The sequence below is a fragment of the Leucoraja erinacea genome, chromosome 6 (assembly GCF_028641065.1).
Source record: "Leucoraja erinacea ecotype New England chromosome 6, Leri_hhj_1, whole genome shotgun sequence".
Lineage (NCBI taxonomy): Eukaryota > Metazoa > Chordata > Chondrichthyes > Rajiformes > Rajidae > Leucoraja > Leucoraja erinaceus.
In genome coordinates, this window is record NC_073382.1 from 23,504,720 (window position 1) to 23,527,703 (window position 22,984).

General features: G+C 42.3%; 1 protein-coding gene across 4 annotated transcripts in view; it reads right to left on the reverse strand.

The window, feature by feature from the left end:
- Positions 1-3,685: 3,685 nt before the first annotated feature.
- The window catches only part of klf12b (Kruppel-like factor 12b), a 242,257-nt gene continuing 222,958 nt past the window's right edge, over positions 3,686-22,984 (reverse strand). For all 4 annotated transcript variants that reach the window (XM_055636724.1, XM_055636723.1, XM_055636721.1 and 1 more), the window contains one exon: positions 3,686-12,124. In XM_055636724.1, the coding sequence (XP_055492699.1) occupies positions 11,943-12,124 (182 nt within the window). In that variant the 3' untranslated portion in view covers positions 3,686-11,942. The remainder of the gene's footprint in view (positions 12,125-22,984) is intronic.

Here is a 22,984-nt window from a genome sequence, read left to right on the forward strand (position 1 = left end):
TTTTCATCTCCCTCGAATATTTTGGTTGTGTCTATGTAGGATAATAGGGTCATGGCACATAACCGTGTTTCTGGCGGGTAAGCCAGGAATTCCACGACTGGATTAGGTGTTCCTGGTTTGCTCTGTTTGATCATTCCCTGGATAATGACAGAGATCTGGCCTGGAGCTGTGAGCATGGTGTCCAGTCGCAATAGGTGTAGTGACTGGACCCTCTGTGCAGCTACAAGTGCCATCAACATGAGTGTTTTGAGCATAGATGGTTTCAGGTTGAGGGATCTGGCTGGTGGGCATCCCCTGAGGTATGTCAGGACCACACTGACATCCCATATATGGGTGTACCTTGGTCTAGGGGTTAGAGTTGTAAATACCCTTCATTAGTTTGACCGCCAGCTGGTGGGACCCCATGGCTTTGTAGCTGAAGTCCTTCATCATGGTGAAGGTTCGCCAGGAATTCCAGTACGTTGGTAACTGTAGCGGTTGAGTAGGTGGTCCCTGTGTCCAAGTAGTACTTCTCCCATTTTTTGATGCTGGACATGTGCTGTTTTTTAGTGGATGTTCAGAGGGATGCTGACATGGTGTCGACGGTTTGTTATGATAATCCCAGTCCCAGAAGTGGTTTGTGCAGCATCTGCAACCCAGGAGTTTGATTTTTTCATGACATGGGTGGCTTGTGCCCAACACTGGGTGTTAATAACTCTGGGTCACTGGGGAATACCATCGGAGTTCCAACAACCATGTCATGGAGTATTGGGAACCATGGCTGTGTAGGCCAGTTGGGTACTATCAAAATACCTGAAGCAGAGTCCATTTGTACTGTGCGTAGCCCCCGACTGATGAGGCAGAAGGGAGGAAATGAATAGAAGAAAGATTTCCCCAATCCAGCACAAACACATCTACCGCTGCTGCCTCAGGGTCTGGTTCCCAAGCGACATACATAGGTACCTGGTGATTTAGTCTAGATGCAAATAAATCGATATCTAGCGTGTCATATTGCTTGATAACTTTTGTGAAAAAAAAATATTTTTGGGGTTTTAACATCCATTCGATGTTGTCATTAAATTTACGTGATCTGGTGTCTGCCACTGTATTTAGCTTATCTGGTAGGTAAGTTACTGATAGCCAAATATGTCTTTGGACACACCATTGCCAAATTGTATTGACCAACTTGTCGCATGATACCGATTTTATGCCGCCCATATGGTTAATGTAGGCCACCACCGTAGTATTATCTATTTATAACCGTACATGCAAGTGATGCATATTTATGCATATGCTTTTAAACCATAAAAAGTCACCCAAACATCTCTAGATAATTAATGCCCAGTGTAAGTGGTAACGATGATTCTGGGTTAGTCCATCTACTACTTGTGCTGGATATAGAGTTAGTTGCTCCCCAGTCTTGAGCACTGGCATCTGTTTGGATAACTGACGTAGGGTTAGTGATGATAATAGGCTGAAACTATGTCAAACATTTTTTGCCCACCACTGTAGTTCTGATATTACTTCAGTGGGTAACTTCATGAAACGATCATAATGACCTGTATGTCGTTTTTGGTACAAAGGTCCGAATTATGTAGCTGGAAATGCTGCTACCATTTTCCCAACTACTCTGTTACTTGTCGAGTAGTTGGTAGTTTATTGACCATTAAATTGTTGTACGATTGTGCCAATTCAACTATGTTGTCTCTTGGCAATGTTAGTCACGTAGACTGAATTAATTGTGAAGCCCAAGTAGTCCATGATAGAGGATGGCTTCAACTTAGATTTATCTGGATGTAAGACAACCCCAGTGTTTCGAATAACTGTTGGTAGCTGAACAGCTAACATAGTCAAATTCATGGTCTTGCCTACCATTTAGGATATCATCAAGATATGCCATGACAATATGTTTTTGTCTTCTGAATATTGCCAGAGCTGGTTTTAGTGTCTGGGTGACACTCTTGGGCTGATGTGAGCCCATTGGGTAACGCTTTAAACTGCTATAGCTGCCCCATCCAGTTAAATTTCAGGTATCTGCGATGATCCTTGTGAATGGTACTAAATGGTAAACATCTTTAAGATGAATGCTTGCCATGAAGTATCCTTTGGAATTTAGTTGTTTGGCAGTAACAGCCGGTTCCATTTTGAAATGTATATACTTAACAAACATATTTAGTGAAGTTAAGCCAATGATGATGGGACATCCACCATCTTTTTAGGGTTTAGTGAATATATTTGATACGAATTGCAAGGGTTCAGGTTTCCCCATGATACCCTTTGTAATTATTCTCACCAGTTCAGCTTGTCCCTCTTGTTTCTTTAACGGAGAGAGGAAAAATACCCTCTGGGGTGAATGTTGACCTGGTGGCAATTTTTCTAGTATGAATTGTATTCACTAATGCCATTGAGTATATACTGATCACTCATGATAGACTCCCATGCGTTAGTATGCTCTATATACTGGTAGGAACCAGACCCACCTACCTCCATGGTTATGGGTATTCTTCTGTTTCCTGCCGGTCCAACGAGTGTTGCACGTCGTCTGACGTGGCGGTGATGTTGGGGGGTGGCACATTTTCCATGGGGTCCGCTCTGGGCCCTGGTCTAAAGAAGACTTTCGGTGATAGATGCGGACCCCGAGCTTTCATCAGTCCGATATGGTAGACGTTGACTGATGGATGCGATGGGGTGCTGCTGCGTAGGAATTACTGTTTTTGGTTACTCGTCCCGGCCCTGCCCTCATGAGCCGAAAGTTTTGTAAAACCTCTTGCATGTCCTTCATATGCTTTGTGAGGTTTTTGCCACAGAGCAGTGGGTCTGGCTCAGTGGCTGGGGTCTTATGACTTGTTTACGAAGGTTGTGGTCATCTCCGTATTTGTCCATGGAACGAGGAAAAAACGATGTGATGGCTGTCGTCAGGCTTTTAACGCCTCCTGCACATGGGGTTTCCACGTAGCTGTCCACCACACCTAGCAGCTCTTCCTGTTCCTGCACCCCTTGCATACTACCGAGATCTTCAGCCATTGCCCCTGTTCTTGACCAGCCCAGTCCTGGTCACCAAAGCTATCCTCTGGAAAGGAGGAAGCAATGGACAGTGCACAAGGCACTGTGGAAGGAGAGCCTGACCCCCTCTGCGAGAGCGCCCCTCCTGGGGTGCACTTCGCTGGAGCTCCTGCTCCAAGAGCCGCTCCATGCGGCTCAGGCGGCTGTCTCTCCCCCGCCTGGGTGGAGAGACGTCCCGTCCGATAAGTCGGAGCCACCGGCCGGAAAGCCTCTTCCTTGGCTTTTACATCCAGCCCGCTGCTCAGGCGCTAGCGGGGCTGGGCTCGGTCGCGGTGTCGGGGTAGCGGACCGCCCGGTAAGCGGTCCTACCGCCTTGTTGCTGCCCCCGCAAGATGAAACGCTCCTCCATGGAGTCGAGTGGGGGCAGGTCTGTGCAGGAGGCTGTCTTTCCTCCCGGGCGGGTGGAAAGATGTCCCGTCCGATAAGTCGGAGCCACCGGCCGGACGCCTCCGTGGCGGTACTTCCAGCCCGCTGCTTAGGCGCTAGCGGGGCTGGGCTCGGCGCGGTGTCGGGATAGCGGAGCGCAGGGTAAGCGAACCTACCGCCTTGTTGCTGCCCCCGCGATGGAAACGCTCCTCTGTGGAGTCTCCCGTTGCTGCCCCCGCGATGGAGTCGAGCGAGCGGGGACAGGTCTGTTCTGTTGCTGCCCCCCCCCAGATGGACGCTCCTCCGTGGAGTCGAGCGGGGGACAGGTTTGTTGCAGAGCCTTTCTTCTCTGCCGGACAGCAGAAGGCTCCCTGTGAAGGAAACCAACGTCAGCTTACCTGACAGTCCGTTCTTTCACCTCCATAGCGGGAGAGCCCGACTCCCGCTGTGCCGCTGTTGCTCTGCTGGACGTAATGCCGCGCATGCGTGCTGAACGGGTTCTTCACAGAATCACTCACGTGACTCCGAAGTAAAATTACAGTTGGAGCTCACAAGTTGACAAAATCAGACGAAGTGGCTGTTATTTTTTTACTGTGCTGAAAAATCTATTTCTTGGTATCAGTGAAACCCACAAATCCAGTGCGTTAAGAGATCCGGCAGAAACATGTGCACATACAGGCCATTCCAGTCTTGTTCCCGCATTGTTCCTGCAGCCACATAACAAATATTGCCAGGACTCGAGGGTCTAAGCTATCAGGGAGAGTGAGCAGGCTGGGACTCTATTCCTTGGACGACAAGAGGATGAGGGGTGATCTTATAGAGGTACATAGTCCTGAGAGGAATACATCGGGAAGAAGCCCAGAGTAAGGAAATCAAGAGCCAGAGGACATACGTTTAAGGTGAAGGGGGAAAAGATTTAATAGGAATCTGAGGGGTGACATTTTCACACAAAGGGTTGTAGGACTATGGAACAAGCTGCCGGAGAAGGTAGTTGAGGCAGGATCTATTGCAATGTTTAAAAAACAATTACAGGTACATGGATAGGACAAGTGTAGAGGGATATATAGGCCAAATGCACAGGTGGGACTAGTGTAGAAGCAATGATCGGTGTGGGTAAGTTGGACCAAAGGGCCTGTTGCCACGCTGCATCAATCAATACCAAAGCTGTGTACCATTGTTCTGCATAATACATAAAGCACATGAATATATTAATACAAATATATAATTGCATTGTGTTATGTCATATCCTTCACTTTGTTCAATGGCTTTGCATCACTAAATTCACCATGCATTCTAATCTACTTCCCTCTAGGAGGGCAGAATGACACTTGAAGGCAAACAGATTGCAAAGGTTCAGGTAAATCTCACTGCAGACTGTTACACCATCAATTTGAGCACTGAATTTGATTTACATTTGCTTACATTGTTGGCGTTTCCCAAATTTATGGTGCATAAATAAATAAATGCAAAACATAAATATTGGCCGGTGCTTTCCCATACCTGGGACTTTATCTATAGTGGAGAGGTTGGGCAGGCTATAACTTTATTCATTCATTCATTATTCTGAAGTGCAGGAGGTTGAGGGGTGACATATAATGTCACAAAGGGGATAAATGCACAGAACCTTTTACCCAAGGTAGGAGAATCAAGAACCAGAGGACATACAGGTAGGTTCAAGATAAGAAGGGCAACTTTTTCACTCTGAGGATGGTGGGTTTATGGAAAGAGCTTCAAGAGGAAATAGCTGAGGCAGGTACTGTAACAGCATTTAAAAGACTCTTGGGCAAATACATGAATAGGAAAGATTTAGTGGGATATGGGCCAAATGCAGGCAAATGGGACTAGCTGAGATGGGGCATCTTGAGGTAGAATGGACAAGTTGGGTGAAAGGCCTGTTCCTGTGCTGTATGAGTTTATACTTCCCACATATATGTTATATGTTATATTCCTGAACTTGAAGGCTTTGGGTACAAGTTGGCTGCTGTATTTCCTACTTATGGCAGGAATAATTAATCTTGCAGGGTGACATCAGTGGTTCAGGTTAGAACCAGGTCTCCTTCTATCTTGATGCAGAATTGGAGATCCATTGTTTTCAATTCATTAGATAGCGAATGGCAAGGTTTTTTTATTTTGTGTATGTATTTTCATGAGTTTTGTGTTTTTGAAATAACATTTAAAAAATAATTAATTTTAAGAATTCTTAAAAAATGCTTCTAAATGTCAGAGGGCACAATGGCACAGCTAGTACAGTTGCTGCCTCCCAGCTCCAGTGTCTGCTTTTGATTCTGACCTTGGATATTGTCTGTGTGGAGTTTGCACCCTTTATTAGATTGTGCTGGTTACCTCTGGGTGCTCCAGTTTTCAACCACATCTCAAATATATGCACTTCGGTAGATTAATTGGCCACTGGAAACTGCCTTGCATGAGTAGATGACTGGTAGAATTAGGGACGAAGTTGATAGAAATATGGGGAGAACACAGTGGTTAGCAGTTTGTAGAGTTGCTACCATACCACGGCAGAAACCTGGGCTCGATCCTGACTGTGCTATCTGTGCGGAGTTTGCACATTCTCTCTGTGACCGCATGTGTTTTCTCCAGGTGCTCCGGTTTCCTCCCACACTCCAGACGTACAGGTTTGTAGGTCAATTGGCTTCTGTAAATTGTCCCCAGTGTGTAGGAGAGCGCTGATGCATGGGGTGATTGCTGGTCGGCGTGGATGGTGCATCGAAGGGCCTGTTTCCACATCGTAAAGTCTCAAGCCTAACAAAATGGATTAGGGTAGGATTAGTGTAAAAAAAAAGAATGCTTGACGGTCAGTGTGGACTTAGAGTGCTGAAAGGCATGTTTTGTGCTGCATCATTCTCAGTCCTTGACATTTTAAAACTGTTAAAGTGCTTGGCAGCTTTGAAGGAAGGCAAGGGTCTGCTCACCAGCTTTACCTTTTGTCAAAAACCTCACTGGTCATTCCATGGGCCTTTTGGCAATGGCGACTGGTACCTCAGCCTTGGTGAGTCCTCGATACCTGAATTGAGGGTATGCAAGGCCAGAGTTTGATCCTCTGCTTCTAAACTGGTATGTAAGAATGTGTAGGGTCTTCTATGGGACTTCCTAGCTGTAGACGTTGTCCACTACAATGTGGAGTTGACAAATCTTCAAAACGGATTTAAAGTATTCAGAAGTTACATGGAGCATCCTGAAGTTGAAAAGGGAAGTTGCATTAGTGCAAGTTTGTTCTTTGTTGTCTGATTGCTTCTACCTGACCACAGATCATTGGAGTAACACATACGTAAATTAGTATGAACTTAGCAGCAAAGAAACATTATCAATATTTATGAGGCAGAATATATAATTTCCTGCAATTACCTTCACAGCAATCATTTGACAAATTTAGTTTGCATAGTATACACAAACACAGTGGGGTATTATCAGACATTTTATAATTACAAATATTTAAATATAATTATGGATCAGATCCAAAATGCAAAGAGCCGGCATTCCATCTAGTGTAAAAGCAGACTCGGAACTGAACACACATTACAAACCTTTCTGTAGAACTGCAGGTATCCAAGAGTACTTTCTAGAATGCAACCTTACTTGTACATATGGGCATGCTTATAAATAGTTCCAACTTCACTGTTGTGCTTTGAGACATTGTAACTTCCTCTTCTAATGTTGGGTTCATTAATACAAATACATGAATTATTAGAATTGATTACCTTAATTTAAGTTCATTAGAGATTTGCATTACGTAGAATGCTGTTCATCCAAAAAACTTGCCCTTTGCCATAGTTCACAAACATGGAGCAAAATATAGACATGCGCCCTGAATTATTACCAGCAATGCTATTCTTTTCAGCAAATTTGATCCTTTCCAAGGATGGTACAGTGGTAGAGTTGCTGCCTTAAAATGCCGGTTCGATCCTGACTACGGGTGTTGTACATTATCCCTAGGACTGCGTGGGTTTTCTCCAGGTGCTCCAGTTTCCTCCCACATTCCAAAGACGTACAGGTTTGTAGGTTAATTAACTTCTGTAAATTGTAAATTGCCCCTGGTGTGTAGGATAGCGCTGGTGTACGGGGTGATAGCTGGTTAGTGCCGACTCCATGAGCCGGAGGGCCTGTTTCCATGCTCTATCTCTAAAGTCTAAAGTGAAGAAGGCTCCATCTAGGCTTCAAATGTTTTTCCTGCTGTAGAAACAATGTATTGTATCCTTCATGAGCAATAATGCCATTTAAAGAGCAGATCGCTGCTTAGTTATTCTCCCTGTTGGAACGAAACAGGCAAAAATCTACTTATTCAGTTTGTTTTTGTCCTTTTGTCTGCTGAATATACAACGTGCTTCCAAACTGTACATATGTATGTCTAATTCAGCACAAATCTTCCAAGCTCCTGCAATCTTCCAAGAGTTAACTGATTTGTTACATACAAAAGCAACTTTATTTAATCTTCATGCCTCCATTCATAATTCAGGTAATTACAAATGCATATGTTTAAAATGGATACTATAATTCTTCAATTCACAGCTCAGCTCATATGAAAGTTGGATACAGAAACGCGAAGCACTGACAGGGAAGTTTTGGGAAACGTGGAAAATTAAACACTTCTTCATGTAAGTCTTTCAGAAGAGACAAGGGCAAAACAGAACATTCTCCCACACAATTTCTTAACAGAGACTCCCTTTACATGTTTGGGGGATACCATCATTTTACAGTAAGATGAAAAGCTCTGAATATATTTACAATACATACATTGTACATAAATACAAGAACAACACTTACATATATGTTAGTAAACATGTCACATACTTATTGCCTGAACTAAATAGTGTACAAAGACCAGCAAAAATATCTTCTTCAGAAGATTCAAAAATTGGATTTTTTTTTAGAGAACATTGGGGTTTAAAAACTATTGCAGGATAAATCCACCATTTCCATAAATTGGCTAATTCATATTTTTCATTTGCAAAATTCAATGGGTGAACTTCAGGACTAAAACACCTCCCAATTTATTTTCCCACCCCAAACTATTTACAGCCTATGTAAAACTATGACTCTCAAAATACTTTGAACTCTCACGTATAATACATTATATTTAAAATAGATGTCCCAACAACTTCAGTAAAATATCAGAATGTTTTTTTTTTGAGAGTTTTGATGTTCATCCCTGTATAAATCTTTTTATTAACCAAGACTAATTAAAAGTGCAAGACATTGTGTGTCTTTGTGGCTTCAAAAGGAGCTGGTAATTTTAAGGACAGTATCCTTCAAGAAATCAGACCTTCATCTCTTGAACCTTAAGGTGCAACTTTAACCTTTTGGGATAAAAATCCATCCCCTCTTACACACACTAAACAGTGAAGTGAGGTAAATGTATTGAATTTTGCTTCGGAAATTCAGTTTTAATGCTTCAACTGAGCCACATTTCAGATATGGCGTGCAAAACGCATGCTGCATCAGGTTGGATTTTCATGCACATGACAGAGGGTTTTTTTCGCTGCACCAGATTCACAAATATAGCAGAGATTCTATTCCATCATTGAGTTCAGATTTAAGACTGATGTCTATTCAATAAAATACAAACTGAGAAATTGTAGTGCACCTGCCCAAGCATTTTTCATCATCAGTAGCTCTCAAGGCCTTCACTGAATGGGCATTACTCCTTTCTGTGAATTAAAACATGTGGGCCAATGTTGGAATTAGGGTGGAGAGCGATAGTGGTCTTCGGTGCTTGAAGGGGTGAAACTGATGAGCATGTGGAGCATGTGATAGGGATAGGGAGAGTTTGAAGTGATGACTGGGATGGAACAGTGACCAGGATCTGGTTCTTGGAGAAGTTCAGGTGTCGGAAACTTCAGGTTCAGGGAGGCGGGAGGTTGGGGCTCACTGTGAAAGGAAGGTTGGATAGGAACTTAATATTGTGGGGTGGAGGGGGCTTCCAAGAATGTAAAGTAAGTATGGAGCTTGCTTTAATGGGCTCCCAGCCCTATGCTGGGAAACACTAGTGCACTGGAAGTTAGCAGCAACTTTATTTCCAGGACAATGTGGTCCCACAACCCCTTTCAAAGTTCCAGAAGGATTTTTACACGTTGAATGGCAGTGCATGTGTGAGACTGAAGTCACACCAGGCCTGCAAGCCTAACTTCCACTGGGAAGTATTTGGAAGCATCTCATAACTTGGACAGAATCACCAAGAAATTATCACAATCACGTTTCTCTCCATCCTAAACATTATATTCAAACCGTTCTCAAGTACACAAAACTGGAAAATTTTGATTTCTAGGGTTACAATATTACTAACAAAATATTTAATTGATGTACGCCAAATGGGTGACTGGTAACCTGCAGAAACTGGAGTAAAAGAGCCAAAATATTTAGAATTGTGTATTTTTGTACTAGTTCTTCTGTCAGGTTTACCATGAAGGATACTAGTTTCTTTCTTGTGGAATACTTCCTAGCATGTAGGGGAGGGGGGGGATAATACTTCCAAGAATATCGAGAGTTTGTGCAATATGTATAAATTCTGCACTATTGGTATTCCAATTTCACATTTGTATGAACACACCGTCTCATTGAAAAGACAAACAGAAATCAGCGTAATCAGAAGAAACACACCTTTGTCTCTACCTTTCCTCCTTCATACAATACAATGTCACATTAATCAGGTTAGAAGATGCTACTGGCAGGCTTCAAATATCACAATGGACAGCGCTCAGCTGTTCATTAGTCCTTTTCCTTTTCCTGGGCGTATTGCTGTTTAATAGCAGATGAGTGGAGTGAACTGTCATCTATTGTAATTATAATATATTTTTTTAAGAAAGTATTTTTGAACCTGTTAAGAAAATATGGATAAACACACATAGAAAACATTGTGATTTCCCCAAAGGTAAAGTGAAAGAGTTTAAATGTGACTATAGGATTAAGACAGTGATCATGTAGTCATGAAACATCAGGAATATTATTTGCTGTATCCAGCAAAGTGGAACTTAACTTCTTTACAACAGACTGTTGGACATTTCCCTGTCAATTCTGATTTTCACAGTAATGCATTGCACCATATACGTCAGAGTGATCGCTGTTCTTCAGTAGAACTGTATCAACAACTTCACTGGTAGTCTGAGACAATAGTTACTCATGGGTTCATTTCATTTTATTCGCTTTGGCAGGACATCTGCTGAACCTCTTCCTACTTTCACTTTACAGTTCATGTCACATATCACGTGATCTTGTGGACGGTGCTGCCGAGCATTTGATGGGGAAATTTGCCACCTTGCTAGATTCAAATTCCACAGTTGGGAAAGATATGATAAACCTCACACACAAGCACTTTCCTAATATGGTCATAGATTCTCACCACAGCCAAGGCCTGGATTTTAGATTTTGTTGCATGATGCTATCCAATATTATTCCTAGATGTAAATATAACACTTTACTTCATGGTTAAATTTGCTTTGTTATTGTTATTGGGCCAATATAATATATGCATTTTCGTGACATGGAAATGGTGCATGGTATTTTCCAATAGAGAAACAATTAACAAGTTATAAGGCTTCAGATATTTATGGGAGTCTGTTGGGGGCAATTGAAAATAAAAGGAAAATCTAAAGGACTACTTATTGAATTAATAATTCAAAGAACCTTTGGCCTCTCCCAAAATGTTGCTAATTTGCATGTGATGAATAACTAATATGTTTCTCCATCATTATACGAAACAACCCCAAGAAAAATTAACGTAAAATGGGAACAAAATGTTTGCTGTGAAAAATGCACATTCCGTGGTGATAGAATGCTCATGAAATATAACACCAAGTTATAGTGTGCGGAGGTGTACCAGTTACTGGAGCCATACTGTCTCTATCAATCTGCAAATTATTTACGCAAGCTGGTAGAGATCAGCACAGTCAAATAATTCTTCAACTAAAGGATGAGGTTTGATTAATTCTTGTACAGAATAATAACCAAGCCGTTATGATCTGTGATATTGCTGCAGATAACTAATTGAATTATTTTAGAGCTGTATTATCCATCGTTCACTAATTTCTGAGGCTTGCATATGTGGTCGAAGAAAATATCACCGTCTTTAGCCAGTTTTTTCTTCCAATTTGAAGATTTTTTAAGGCTGAAGATTTGGAACTTAAAAAAAATTGAAACAAAAGCAATAGTTTCAGTTCTAATTTGAACTACATTTAGCACTAAATACCAGTCTGTTACTACGGGTGCATCCAATAGTTGAAGAATTGTAGTAAAGATAAAGTGATTTAAAATCTGAGAACTATTTAAAAGAAAATGCACCAACACATGAAACTCTATGAACAATAAGAACAGGCCAAGCTAACATAACCCAAATGACCAAACCACTGATGGTGAGTTTCGACTATCAGCAACAAGAAAGATTAGCGTGCTCTCCACTTTTTTTTTCTCTGTTGGACAATTAGAGGTGTCCTCGATCAATGCATTTTGATAATTCAGCCCAGCTGAATCCTGGGGTCTGGAAGAGATCCTGCTCTGAATTCCCCACTGTTCTTCAAAACATCTTTTTAAACAAGCATGTGTCTTCTACGATGCAGTGCCAGGTGATCTGAGCGGGAGAAACTACGGTCACAGTCTGCGCACTTGAAGGGTTTTACCCCTGTATGCTTGCGATAATGCCTCGTCAGCTCGTCAGAACGGGCAAATTTCCATGTGCAGCCTTCCCACGTGCATTTGTATGGTTTTTCACCTGAAAATAAGCGTAAAGGATATTGTGAGTTTAAAATTAATGGCAGCTTCCATATTAAAATGAAAAGCAGGAGGCCATATGAATCATCGAGCCCTGTTATTCCCCATTCAATAAGATCATAGCTGATGGTCTGAAGCCAATAAGGTCTGACGAAGGGTCTCAACCCGAAACGTCACCCATTCCTTTTCTCCAGAGATGCTGTCTGTCCCGCAGAGTTACTCCAGCATTTTGTATCTATCTTCGGTTTAAACCAGCATCTGCGGTTCCTTCCTACACATGGTTGATCTAATCTTGACCGCGGGCCAACTTTTGGTCCTTTGGTATTGACCATCATCCTCTCGTTCTACTTCAATTTATTTCCTGACTTTGTTTCCAAAGCACTCTGGGAAAGAGAATTCTAATGATTCTTAATATTTTGGGGGCAATAAATTTATTTGCATAATGTCTTATCCTGAACCTTTATCCTGACAATGCTTCTAAATTCTAGATGCACCCTTCCAGAGAAAACTACCACTAAGTACACACTCTACTGAGCCCCTTGGAATCTCAACATTTCAATAAGAATGTATCCTTATGAATATAGATCGAGCCAGCTTAATGTTCCTCACAAGCCCTTTGTTCCTGAAACTTATCCCAATGAATTTGGTTTATGCTGCTTTCAATAGTCTCGCAAATGCCTGCACCATTGCAACAAAATATTATTATATTTGTACTCCAAATTGCCTCTGAACATCTTTTTGCAACAGTACTCACTATTTTGATTTTCTGTTCTTCCTACCAAGGAGCAGGCTTTTTATTTCCTTTTTATACTCCATGAGCAATATTTTTGCCCAAACATATTCATGTTGTTTTATAGACTCTTAGCATCCTCCCTTATAACTTCTATCCCCACTTATTTTGTATCATTAGCAACAATTACACTCCCTGGTCTGCAATGATGCCTATATTTTTTTGAAGGATTTGATGTGATTTAGTGATGATTTGCACGGTTTCCTTGGTGCTGTTATATGCAAATGGTTTAAAACCAATATTCATTTGACTGTAAATACAAGGCATATTCGGGGAGATCTCGGATCAGTACTGTCAAAATTCAACTTGTAGTTAAGCAGGGTTAAAATTGATCTGGTATGTATGTGCAATGGAGTAATATATTCCCATCAAACTCATCCTAGTGAAATTCAATGCCATTGAAGTTGCTACATTACATTATTTGGCGATAGTTCATGCTCCTAAATATGTTTCTGGCATGATAATCTGTTGAAGGGGGTTTAACACTATGTTAAGATATTTCCATTAGTGGGAGATGCTCGGACAAGGAGACCAGGTTACGAGATTAGAGGTTGACGGTTTACAACGGAGGAACTTGGGAACTTTTTTCTTGCAATTAGTCATCAATGTCTGAAATCCTCTATCCTTTAAGATAATGGAGCCTAGATCATTGGCAATATTTTAAGAAGTACAAAAAGCATAAAAATGTACAGCACAGAAACGGACCCTTAGGCCCGTAATGTCTGTGTTAAACATGATGCCCAGATTAACTCTTCTTCTTAGGCCTCCTTCGGTCATGTCTAGCAATGGGTGTCTCCAGGGCGCTATTCCCTATTGTAGAGAACGTCTGTGCGTGACTTGGTATAACGTGGGGAGACTGGAGCACGGACAGCCAGCCCACGGTCCTTGACAGATCTGTGTCAGGATCCAGTGGCATGGAGTCCAAGATGACCGGAGACCCATTTCTGCTGCAGCCTTCATCCGCCTTCCCAGCAATTGTGATGCTCCACTAAGGTCAGCAATCATCCTCCACCTGTTCCACCGTTGAGGTCTTGGTTGGATTGCTCTTTGTCAGTCCCCCTCGACCTTACCGCCATGGGTGGTCCTACCAGGGGCATAGCTCCAGGCGGCATTGCTCCCAGGATCTCAGGTCCACACAAGCTTCTCCACCACGACAAGTTGGCAATCCAGGGAGAAGCCAGAGATTAACTAATCTCATCATATCCCTCTTTCCTGTATATCATGTACCTATATAAAAGCCATCTTAAACACCACTAAATGCCCCCACCACCACTCCCGGTGGCATGTTCCAGGCATCCAACACCCTCTGTGCAATAAAATCTTGCCCCACACATCTCCTTTAAACTTTCCCCCATCATCTCAAAGCTTTGCCCTCTAATCTTTGATATTTCCACTCTGTGAAAAAGGGTGTGACTATCTACTTTATCTGTGGATCTCATAAGGTAAAATACTTCTCTCGGGTCTCCCCTCAACCTCCAGCATTCTACAGAAAATGATCCAAGTTTCTCCAATCTCTCTTTGTAACCAAAACCCCTTAAATTTTTGAATCATCAAGGAATTGAGGAACTGGCATGGAGGAGGATGTGAGGCCTGGGGCAGATCAGCAATGGTTATATTGAATGTTGGAGAAGACTTGAGGACTGAGTGGCCCATTCCTGCTCCTAATTCATCCCATATTTTCGCCATTGGTAGCCATGTCTTTGGCTGCCTGGATCTTTCCTTAAATATAGGAAATTCCCTCCTCTCTAACACATTCCTTAAAAATACTTTATCTACAACTTCCACAAATGGCAATTTAAATGAGGCACAAACCTCTAAGGATAATCTTGAAATTGGTTGCTATGATTTCTACCTTTTAACTATTGCCACATCTCAAACCAACTTCCTTAGTTGTAAGCACTTTCAGGTACTCTTAAAAAGGATGAGAAAGATGCCAGACAAATGTGTATCATTTGTCTGGAGTCTGAAGAAGGGTCCCACCACAAAGCATCCCCCATCCTTTTTCTCCAGATGTTGGCTTAACCAATGAGTTACTCCAGCACTTTGGTATAAACCAGCATCTGGAGTTCTTTGCTTCTGCAACTTTATCTGTTTTAAGATCTTCAGCCTTTGTGTATCAGATTTGCATAAAAAGTGTTTATTTTCACTGGTTTATGCCATCATTTAGTTAGATTTGGGAAAGAAAAGGTGTACTTTGGATGACAAGGGAAGTGGGTGCTGTTAGTCATTGAACCTCACAATGTGCTCGAAACACTAAGGGTGACCATCTCTGTAGTAGAACTTGAACATGTAACTGACTTTCGTCTTTAAACGTTATGGGAGCAAAACTCACTTCTTTTGGCAATAAAACACACAGTTTCTATCAATGGTTCCCAACAGTTTGCTGCCCTTTCTTCTAGTCACATAGTGTGTGGAAATAGCCCCATCGGCCCAACTTTCCACACCAACCAACATGTCACATGTACACTAGTCCCACTTGCCTGCATTTGGCCCATATCCCTCAAAAACCGATCATATCCATGTAACTGTCTAAATGTTTCTTAAATGTTGTGATAGCATCTACCTCAGCTACCACCTCTGGCAGCCCGTTCCATACACCTACCACTCTTTGTGTAAACAAAAAAGTTACCCCTCATATTCCTATTTAGTCTTTCCCCCTCACGTTAAACTTATGTCTTTTGGTTCTTGATTCCCTGCACGTCTACCCGATCTATTCCTCTCATGATTTTGTACACTTCTATAAAATCACCCCTCATTCTTCTGCATTCCAAGGAATAAAGTCCTAGCCTGCTCAACCGCTCCCTATTACTCAGGACCTTGAGTCTTGGCAACATCCTCGTAAACCTTCTCTGCACCCTTTCTGGCTTGACAACATCTTTCCTATAACATGGTACCGAAAGCTGAACACAATACTTTAAATGTGCCCTCACCACTGTCTTATATAACTGCAACATGACCACTCCCCCAACTTCTATACTCTAACATTAATACATTTTCACATCTGATGTTGTTTCTGAAAACATCCACTGTACGAACCTCATTTTAAGGCATTCTTTGATGTAAGGCAATGTTGAAACAGTTAAAATCATAGAAACAGTAGCTGTAGCAACAAATACAATGGCAGATAAACAACTCTGTTTAATCCTTTGATTTGCACTGACCAATAATATGTTGCTTCCTGCTTCTCTTTATCCTGTTCTTCCTTCATATCATGCATTGTTAGTGCATTATATAGATTTATTCCACTTGCCTAAAATGAAAACCTACATTTATCTTTGCCAAGCAGTTAGTGGGTTGTAAAATGCAATTAAGCTCAAATTCAGAGATCGATTTTTCATAAGTGATGATGGTTAGGTTATCTTGAAATTTATAAATCAAGACTCCTTCAGAGTAAGAAGTTTTATTTTTAAATAACAGCCCCGTAAAACAAACTGTTGGTGGCAATACAGCAATATGACCATGTGGAGTATTTTCTGGTGCTCACATTTCCTTACACATCCCAAAGATGTACGAATGGTCGGTGAATTGGTCATTGTAAATTGCCCCTCCTGCATAGGTGTGGATGACGAATAGAATTGGTATAGGGGGAGGCGAGGTGTGCGTGGGCGGGGGGGGGGGGGGGGGGGGGGGGGGGGGGGGGGGGGGGGGGGGGGGGGGGGTAATGAGAATGTGGAAAGAATGACAAATGGACAATAAGTGCAGGAGTAGGCCATTTGGCCCTTCGAACCCGCACCTCCATTCAATGTGATCATGGCTGATCATTCCCAATCAGTACCCTGTTCCTGCCTTCTCCCCATATCCCCTGACTCCGATATCTTTAAGAGCCCTTTCTAGCTCTCTCTTGAAAGTAACCAGAGAACCGGCCTCCACCGCCCTCTGAGGCAGAGAATTCTACAGACTGACAACTCTCTGTGAGAAAAAGTTTTTACTCGTCTCCGTTCTAAATAACTTACCCCTTATTCTTTAACTGTGGCCCCTGCTTCTGGACTCCCCCAAAATTGGGAACATGTTTCCTGCCTCTAGTGTGTCCAAGCCCTTAACAATCTTATATGTTTCAATAAGATACCCTCTCATCTTTCTAAACTCCAGAGTATACAAGCTCAGCCGCTTCATTCTCTCAGCATATGACAGTCCTGCCATCCCGGGAATTAACCTTGTAAACCTATGCTGCACTCCCTCAATAGCAAGAATGTTCTTCCTCAAATTAGGGGACCAAAATTGCACACAATACCCCAGGTGTGGTCTCACTAGGGCCCTGTACAATTGCAGAAGGACCTCTTTGCTCCTATACCCAACTTTCTGAAGTTGAGTACAGAAGGTATAATCAATGTTCTGAAGGCAACAAACTAACCTCCATGGAAAGGATCTAAATCTTGTACTTGATGCTTATTTAGTATCACTTCAGCTGGTAGTTAATTTGAAGTGTTTGCGGACCCTCTTACGTTGCTTATGGCGGCACAGTGGTAGAGCGGGAACGTTGCTGCCTTACAGCACCAGAGACATGGGTTTGATCATGACTACGGGTGCAGTCTGTACAGAGTTTGGAAGTTTTCTCAATGACCAGGTGTTCTCCCAGTGCTCCGGTTTTCTCCCACATTCCAAAGACGTGCAGGTTTGTAGGTTAATTCGGCTTCTGTAAATTTTCTCTGGTGGGTAGGATAGAACTAGTGTACAGGGTGATGTACAGGGTGATTGTTGGTCAGCATGAACTCTGTTTGTCTGAAGGGTCTGTTTCTATGCTGTATATCTAAACTATACTAAACAGCTTTTGTAAATGGTTCAAGATGGTGGCACTGCCTTAGCAGCTGCGGCTCGCCTGCAGTCCGGCAGCGGCAACCCGACCTTCGAGCTGGGGCAGTGGCAGCAGCAGCGGTGACCCGACCTCGGAGCGGGCAGCGGGCAGCGGCAGCCCAACCTCGGAGCTGGCGCAGTGTTCCGGTGGCAGCGGCAACCCGACCTCGGAGGATCGACCGCGGGCCCGGTGGACTCGGCCGCGGGCCCAGTGGACGACATCGTCGGGAGCTCGCAGGTCACAGGTTGGTGACCTGTTCTCTGGAGCTCCCGCGACAAACAGCTGCGTCCGCTGGACTGGAGGGCGGCAGCTTCGGCAGCTTCAACCACTCCAGGCCGCGGAGTTGAACCGCCCTGGTCCCGGAGCTCGGACTGGCATTGCTTATCATCACCCGGCGGGGTCACAACATCCGAAGCCTGGATCGCCTCGGTGCAGAGGGGGAATAAGAAGAGAAGAGACTCTTAAGACTTTTGCAGCAGCGTGGTGGATGTTAATTTGACATTGCTTCTGATACTTTGACTACTTTGACTTTGACTTTGACCGCATATACAATGGAACTTTGCTGGAACAATTTGGAGAGGAATCACAACATCCGAAGAAGTGGATCGCCTCGGTGCAGAGGGGGAAAGATGGCATAATAAGTGTGAGGTGCTACATAGAAGGGAAGAGACAAAGACTTAAGATTTTTGCCTTCCATCACAGTGAGGAGGTGCCTGGTGAACTCACTGTGGTGGATGTTAATTCATGTGTTGGTATTGTGCTTTTTTTGTGGCCTTTTTCAGAGCATTGAGTATAGAAGTTGGGATGTAATGTTAAAATTGACAAGGCAAGGAAAATTCTGGAGTATGCTGTAAAATTTCGCCTATTCAGACCACAAAATTGGTGCTTTACTAGAATGACAATAAGAGGCTACTTTGGGCTACTTTGACTTAAGACTTTGACAGAGTTGACGCAAAGCTACTGAGAGTACAAACAAGGGAACTTTAAGGGACTGGAAGGGGTAATTTGAGAGAGGAATCAAAGGTGGTGGAGGCAGGTTAATTTAAAAATAAATTGGATCTGATTGGAGGGTGCTCAATAGTTATGAACGGACTGAAGGGTCGAGATGGCCTGTTTCCACGTCATTGTTATATAATATGGTGATTCTGCTCAATAGTCGAAACTGAAATGGCACGTCATTGAATAATGTTGAGCACGTCATTGAATAATGTCTAGTGTGCGTCAGTGGCAGCGTACAGACACTTGCAAGGACTGTCAATCTAACTGGGAGCATTTCTGGAGATTTGATTACAGTCTTTCTTCCTCCAACTTCCCTGCTCTCAAATCTCCTGTAGTGTCCAGTGAATTGGGCATGAAAGGACCAATTGGAAAGCAATTTCCTTGTTGGTTTTTTATTTTTCATTCCTTCCGCCTGTAATGTTATTGCAACTCAAAATGAAAAGTGTTCAAAGAAAATTATATAAATAAATTTTGTTTGGAAAGGAATCATGGGATATGGGAAAAAAGCAGGAACGGGGTACTGATTTTAGATGATCAGCCGTGATCATATTGAATGACATTGCTGGCTCGAAGGGCCGAATGACCTACTCCCGCATCTACTTTTTTCTGTTTTTCTATGTTTTAATACTGTGGCATTTCTCACAATTTGTACATCACACTTCTGCGTTGAAGCTTTCAGAAAGCAACGAGGAAATTTGGATGTTGATCGATCATCATTTCCATCCCAATTTCTTAATCGTTGCTTAGATATGTCGAGGAAAGATTTAGCAGAGGTAGGGAGTTACGTTGGGCAATTCAAGATCTTTATAGCTTGGGCAAAGGGAGGCATGAGCGCTAATTGTGAAGACACTTAAAATTTGGGAATGATGGAGAGGCTAGAATTTAAAGGAGTGCTGGAATCTCGGAGGAGTTGGTGGTATAGATAACAGAGTGTAAATGGCAATAAGATGCATGGGTTTGAATTAAAATACTTTAGCATTAAGATATTGTTTGACAGGAGATTATTGGCTAGCATAATGGTGACAAATGTGTAATCTGTGTATGCGTATAATAAATGGAATACAAGTGGCCCAGTGAACATTGCTTATTTAAGTTATCATAAATGTTGAATGTTTAGTAACCAATGGTTTTGAAAAGACCAATGGGTTTGGAGAATGAGGTTAGGAGAGAGAGATTGATCAGCCGTGATTGAATGGCAGAGTTGTCTTGATGGGCCGAAAGGTCTAATCCTACTCCTATCATTTATGATCATATGAACTTGCTTAGTTTTCCACAAATAGGCAACAATTGATACAAATGAATCCAATTGTAAAACAGTTGATATTCAGGCAGATTTTTCAGCCTTCAGTCAGTGTGATGATCTATGTTTAAATTAATGTGAGCCATGCTGATTCAGGTTAGTGCTTAGTATTGCTACAGCCTGTAATAAAACAACAGCGCCATCTGTTGGCCGTTTATTATTGTTACATCTAACTTGAGCCTTTAAAAATACTAAAAAAAAACACTTCAAAACATCAAAATAAATAAAATCCCATGCAACTACTCTGGAGAAAGTTTTGAGTCAATGGTCAGAATGGGATTTTCACTTTGGTGCAGTTGGATATTTGGACTCTAGTTGTGTAAGAAGGAACTGCAGCTGCTGGTTTAAACCGAAGATAGACAAAAAGGCTGGAGTAACTCAGCAGGACAGGCAGCATCTCTGGAGAGAAGGAATGGGTGATGTTTCAGGTCGAGAACCTTCTTTGTCACTCCAGAGATGCTGCCTGTCCCGCTGAGTTACTCCAGCTTTTGGTATCTATATTTGGGCTCAAGTTGTTCCCTCTTGTAAAGTTTAGATATTTATTTCCTTTTTGTCTTCCACCTCAGCCTAATTGTAAATTGAATACAAGATCTGTCCTGCACCAGACCAACACATTTTACCATGTGTTTGCTTTTCAGAACAATTTGCTTTTGCATTATACCATGATGAATTAAAAGCTAAGAATTTGGTAAAGATTAATTCAGCTAAAAGTAGATTAATCTCTCAATACAAACATATTAAATTCCTAGTAACCTAATTTAAGTGACCAAAATTAGTTGTTTTTTTTAAATTCACAAATTAATTTTGAAGAAGGGTCTCAACCCAAAGCGTCACCCATCCTTTTTCTCCAGAGATGCTGCCTGACCCAATGAATCACTCCAGCACTGTGTATATATCTTTGTTATATAGTTCCTTTCTACACTATTATTTTTGAATATGTTTGCTACGGTGGCTGGTTCTACAGTAAGTTAAATAGCATTCAAAACATATTCATGTTGTGGCATCAAATATTAATTATTGAAGCCTGCTTGAAAGACGAAAACTTTAGACACTCAATGTCTCTATTAATGCAGGTTGGGTCATGGGTAATTATTTTGGCCAGGGTCTGCTTTTTGTGCAATGTTTTTAAATCCATGTAAAGGATCATAGAAATTCTAATTTTATTCATCCCAATTTGGACCTAAAATGAACTATTGCGATTTGTTGGTATTGGGGTACAATTGGATTGAAGAAACAAATTTCAATGGGCTAGAGATTCTGGGCCTGTATTCTGGAATGGAGAAATGAGTGGTAGGACGCAAAATCTAAACAGCAGAAGCATCAGCCATGGCTAAAAGACTTTTCATCCTGTTGAACATATGGAACAGTTCAACACAAGAACAGGCCTTCCTCCCACAATGTCTGTGCCAAGCATGATGTCACGTTAAACTAATCTCCTCTGTCTGCAAATGATCCATATCCTTCAATATATTTGTATCCATATTCCATTCCCTGCATATCCATGTGCCCACCTCAAAGCCTTTTAAACACCACTATATTATCTGCTTCCACCACCTGTCTGTGCATTCCAGGCACCCACCACTCTCTGTGTTTAAAACAAACTTGCCCTGCCCGTCTCCATTCAAGCACCACTGAGATGGACTCATCAATCAATGTAGGTTGACACAAAGTGCTGGAGCAACTCAGCGGGTCAGACAACATCTCAGGGGGCAAAAGGAACAGGTGACATTTAGGGTCTGAACCTTCTTCAGACAATCACTTCCAGAATCAGGCCACGCTTCTGTTTTTTTAGTTTTCAAAAACTCCATTCATTCTTGTCCTCTTAAATTCCATCTTCAGGGCCATGTACACTGAAGTTATACCATTCTCCATGACACTTTCCACAAAAGGTCTCTCAGCTATTCTTGACCTGATCAATGGTCATATTATGGTTTATTGACCATTCCTCATGCTTGCTCATCTCTTACAGGAGGTTCACTACCTGATCACCTCCAATGTACTTCTCCCCTCATAGATCTCCGTTGAATAATACTGACTTACTCTCCTTAAACATTGTCTCTTCCTTTCACAACCACCAAAATAACTCTATTAAAACGTTCATTTTGAGACCATTTGTCAAACCTACAACAATCATTTCAGTCCTTTTGAATCCTTGCTCTCCCAATTCCACCCCTCTTACAAGGGGACCAGGCCAGGTTCATAGATGACAGAGTCTGTGTTTGGTACATTATCTTTTTGACCTGTTAAGGTGTGTCATTCATTTGGCAAACAATTCTTTTGAAAGTGTCAGTACACCACATGTTTACCTCAAAGAATGGCTATTCCTTCCATCTCTGCACAGTCACCTCCTTGGAATCAAGAATCTATCTTCACCATCGTCCAATATGATACTCCTAACAATACGTCATCTAAAGTGACAGGGTCAGCTACCATGTGTACATCTGGAGTTAGCACCATCTTCTCCATTGCTTCCTAATCTTGGCTTCCTAAGCCTGGCTGTCTCTCTGATATTGGAGGAGTTTTAAGCCTCATTCAGTCAGTAGTAGTGTGGTGATGTTGCCCCAAAGTTCCAGAGACCTGTTTCAATCCTGACCTTGGATGCTGTCTGCACAGAGTTTTCACATTCTCGCCATAACCACATGCATATCCGCTTGCAGAGATGAACTGATGGGTTAATCGGCTACTGTAATTACCATTGACTCCATCTACACTTCACGCTGCCTCGGCAAGACCACCAGCATAATCTGGGATGAGTCTCGACCTGGTCACTCCCTCTTCTCCCATCTCTCACCAGGCAAGAGGTACAGAAGTGTGAGAAAACACATACCCCCAGATTCCTACCTGCAGTTTATTCCCAGCTGTCATTGGGAAACTGAACTCTCCTATCAACAACTAGAGTGGCCCAGACCACCATTTACCTTATCGGAGACCCTCGGATTATCTGTACTCAGACATTACTGGACTTTGTCTTGCACCAGTT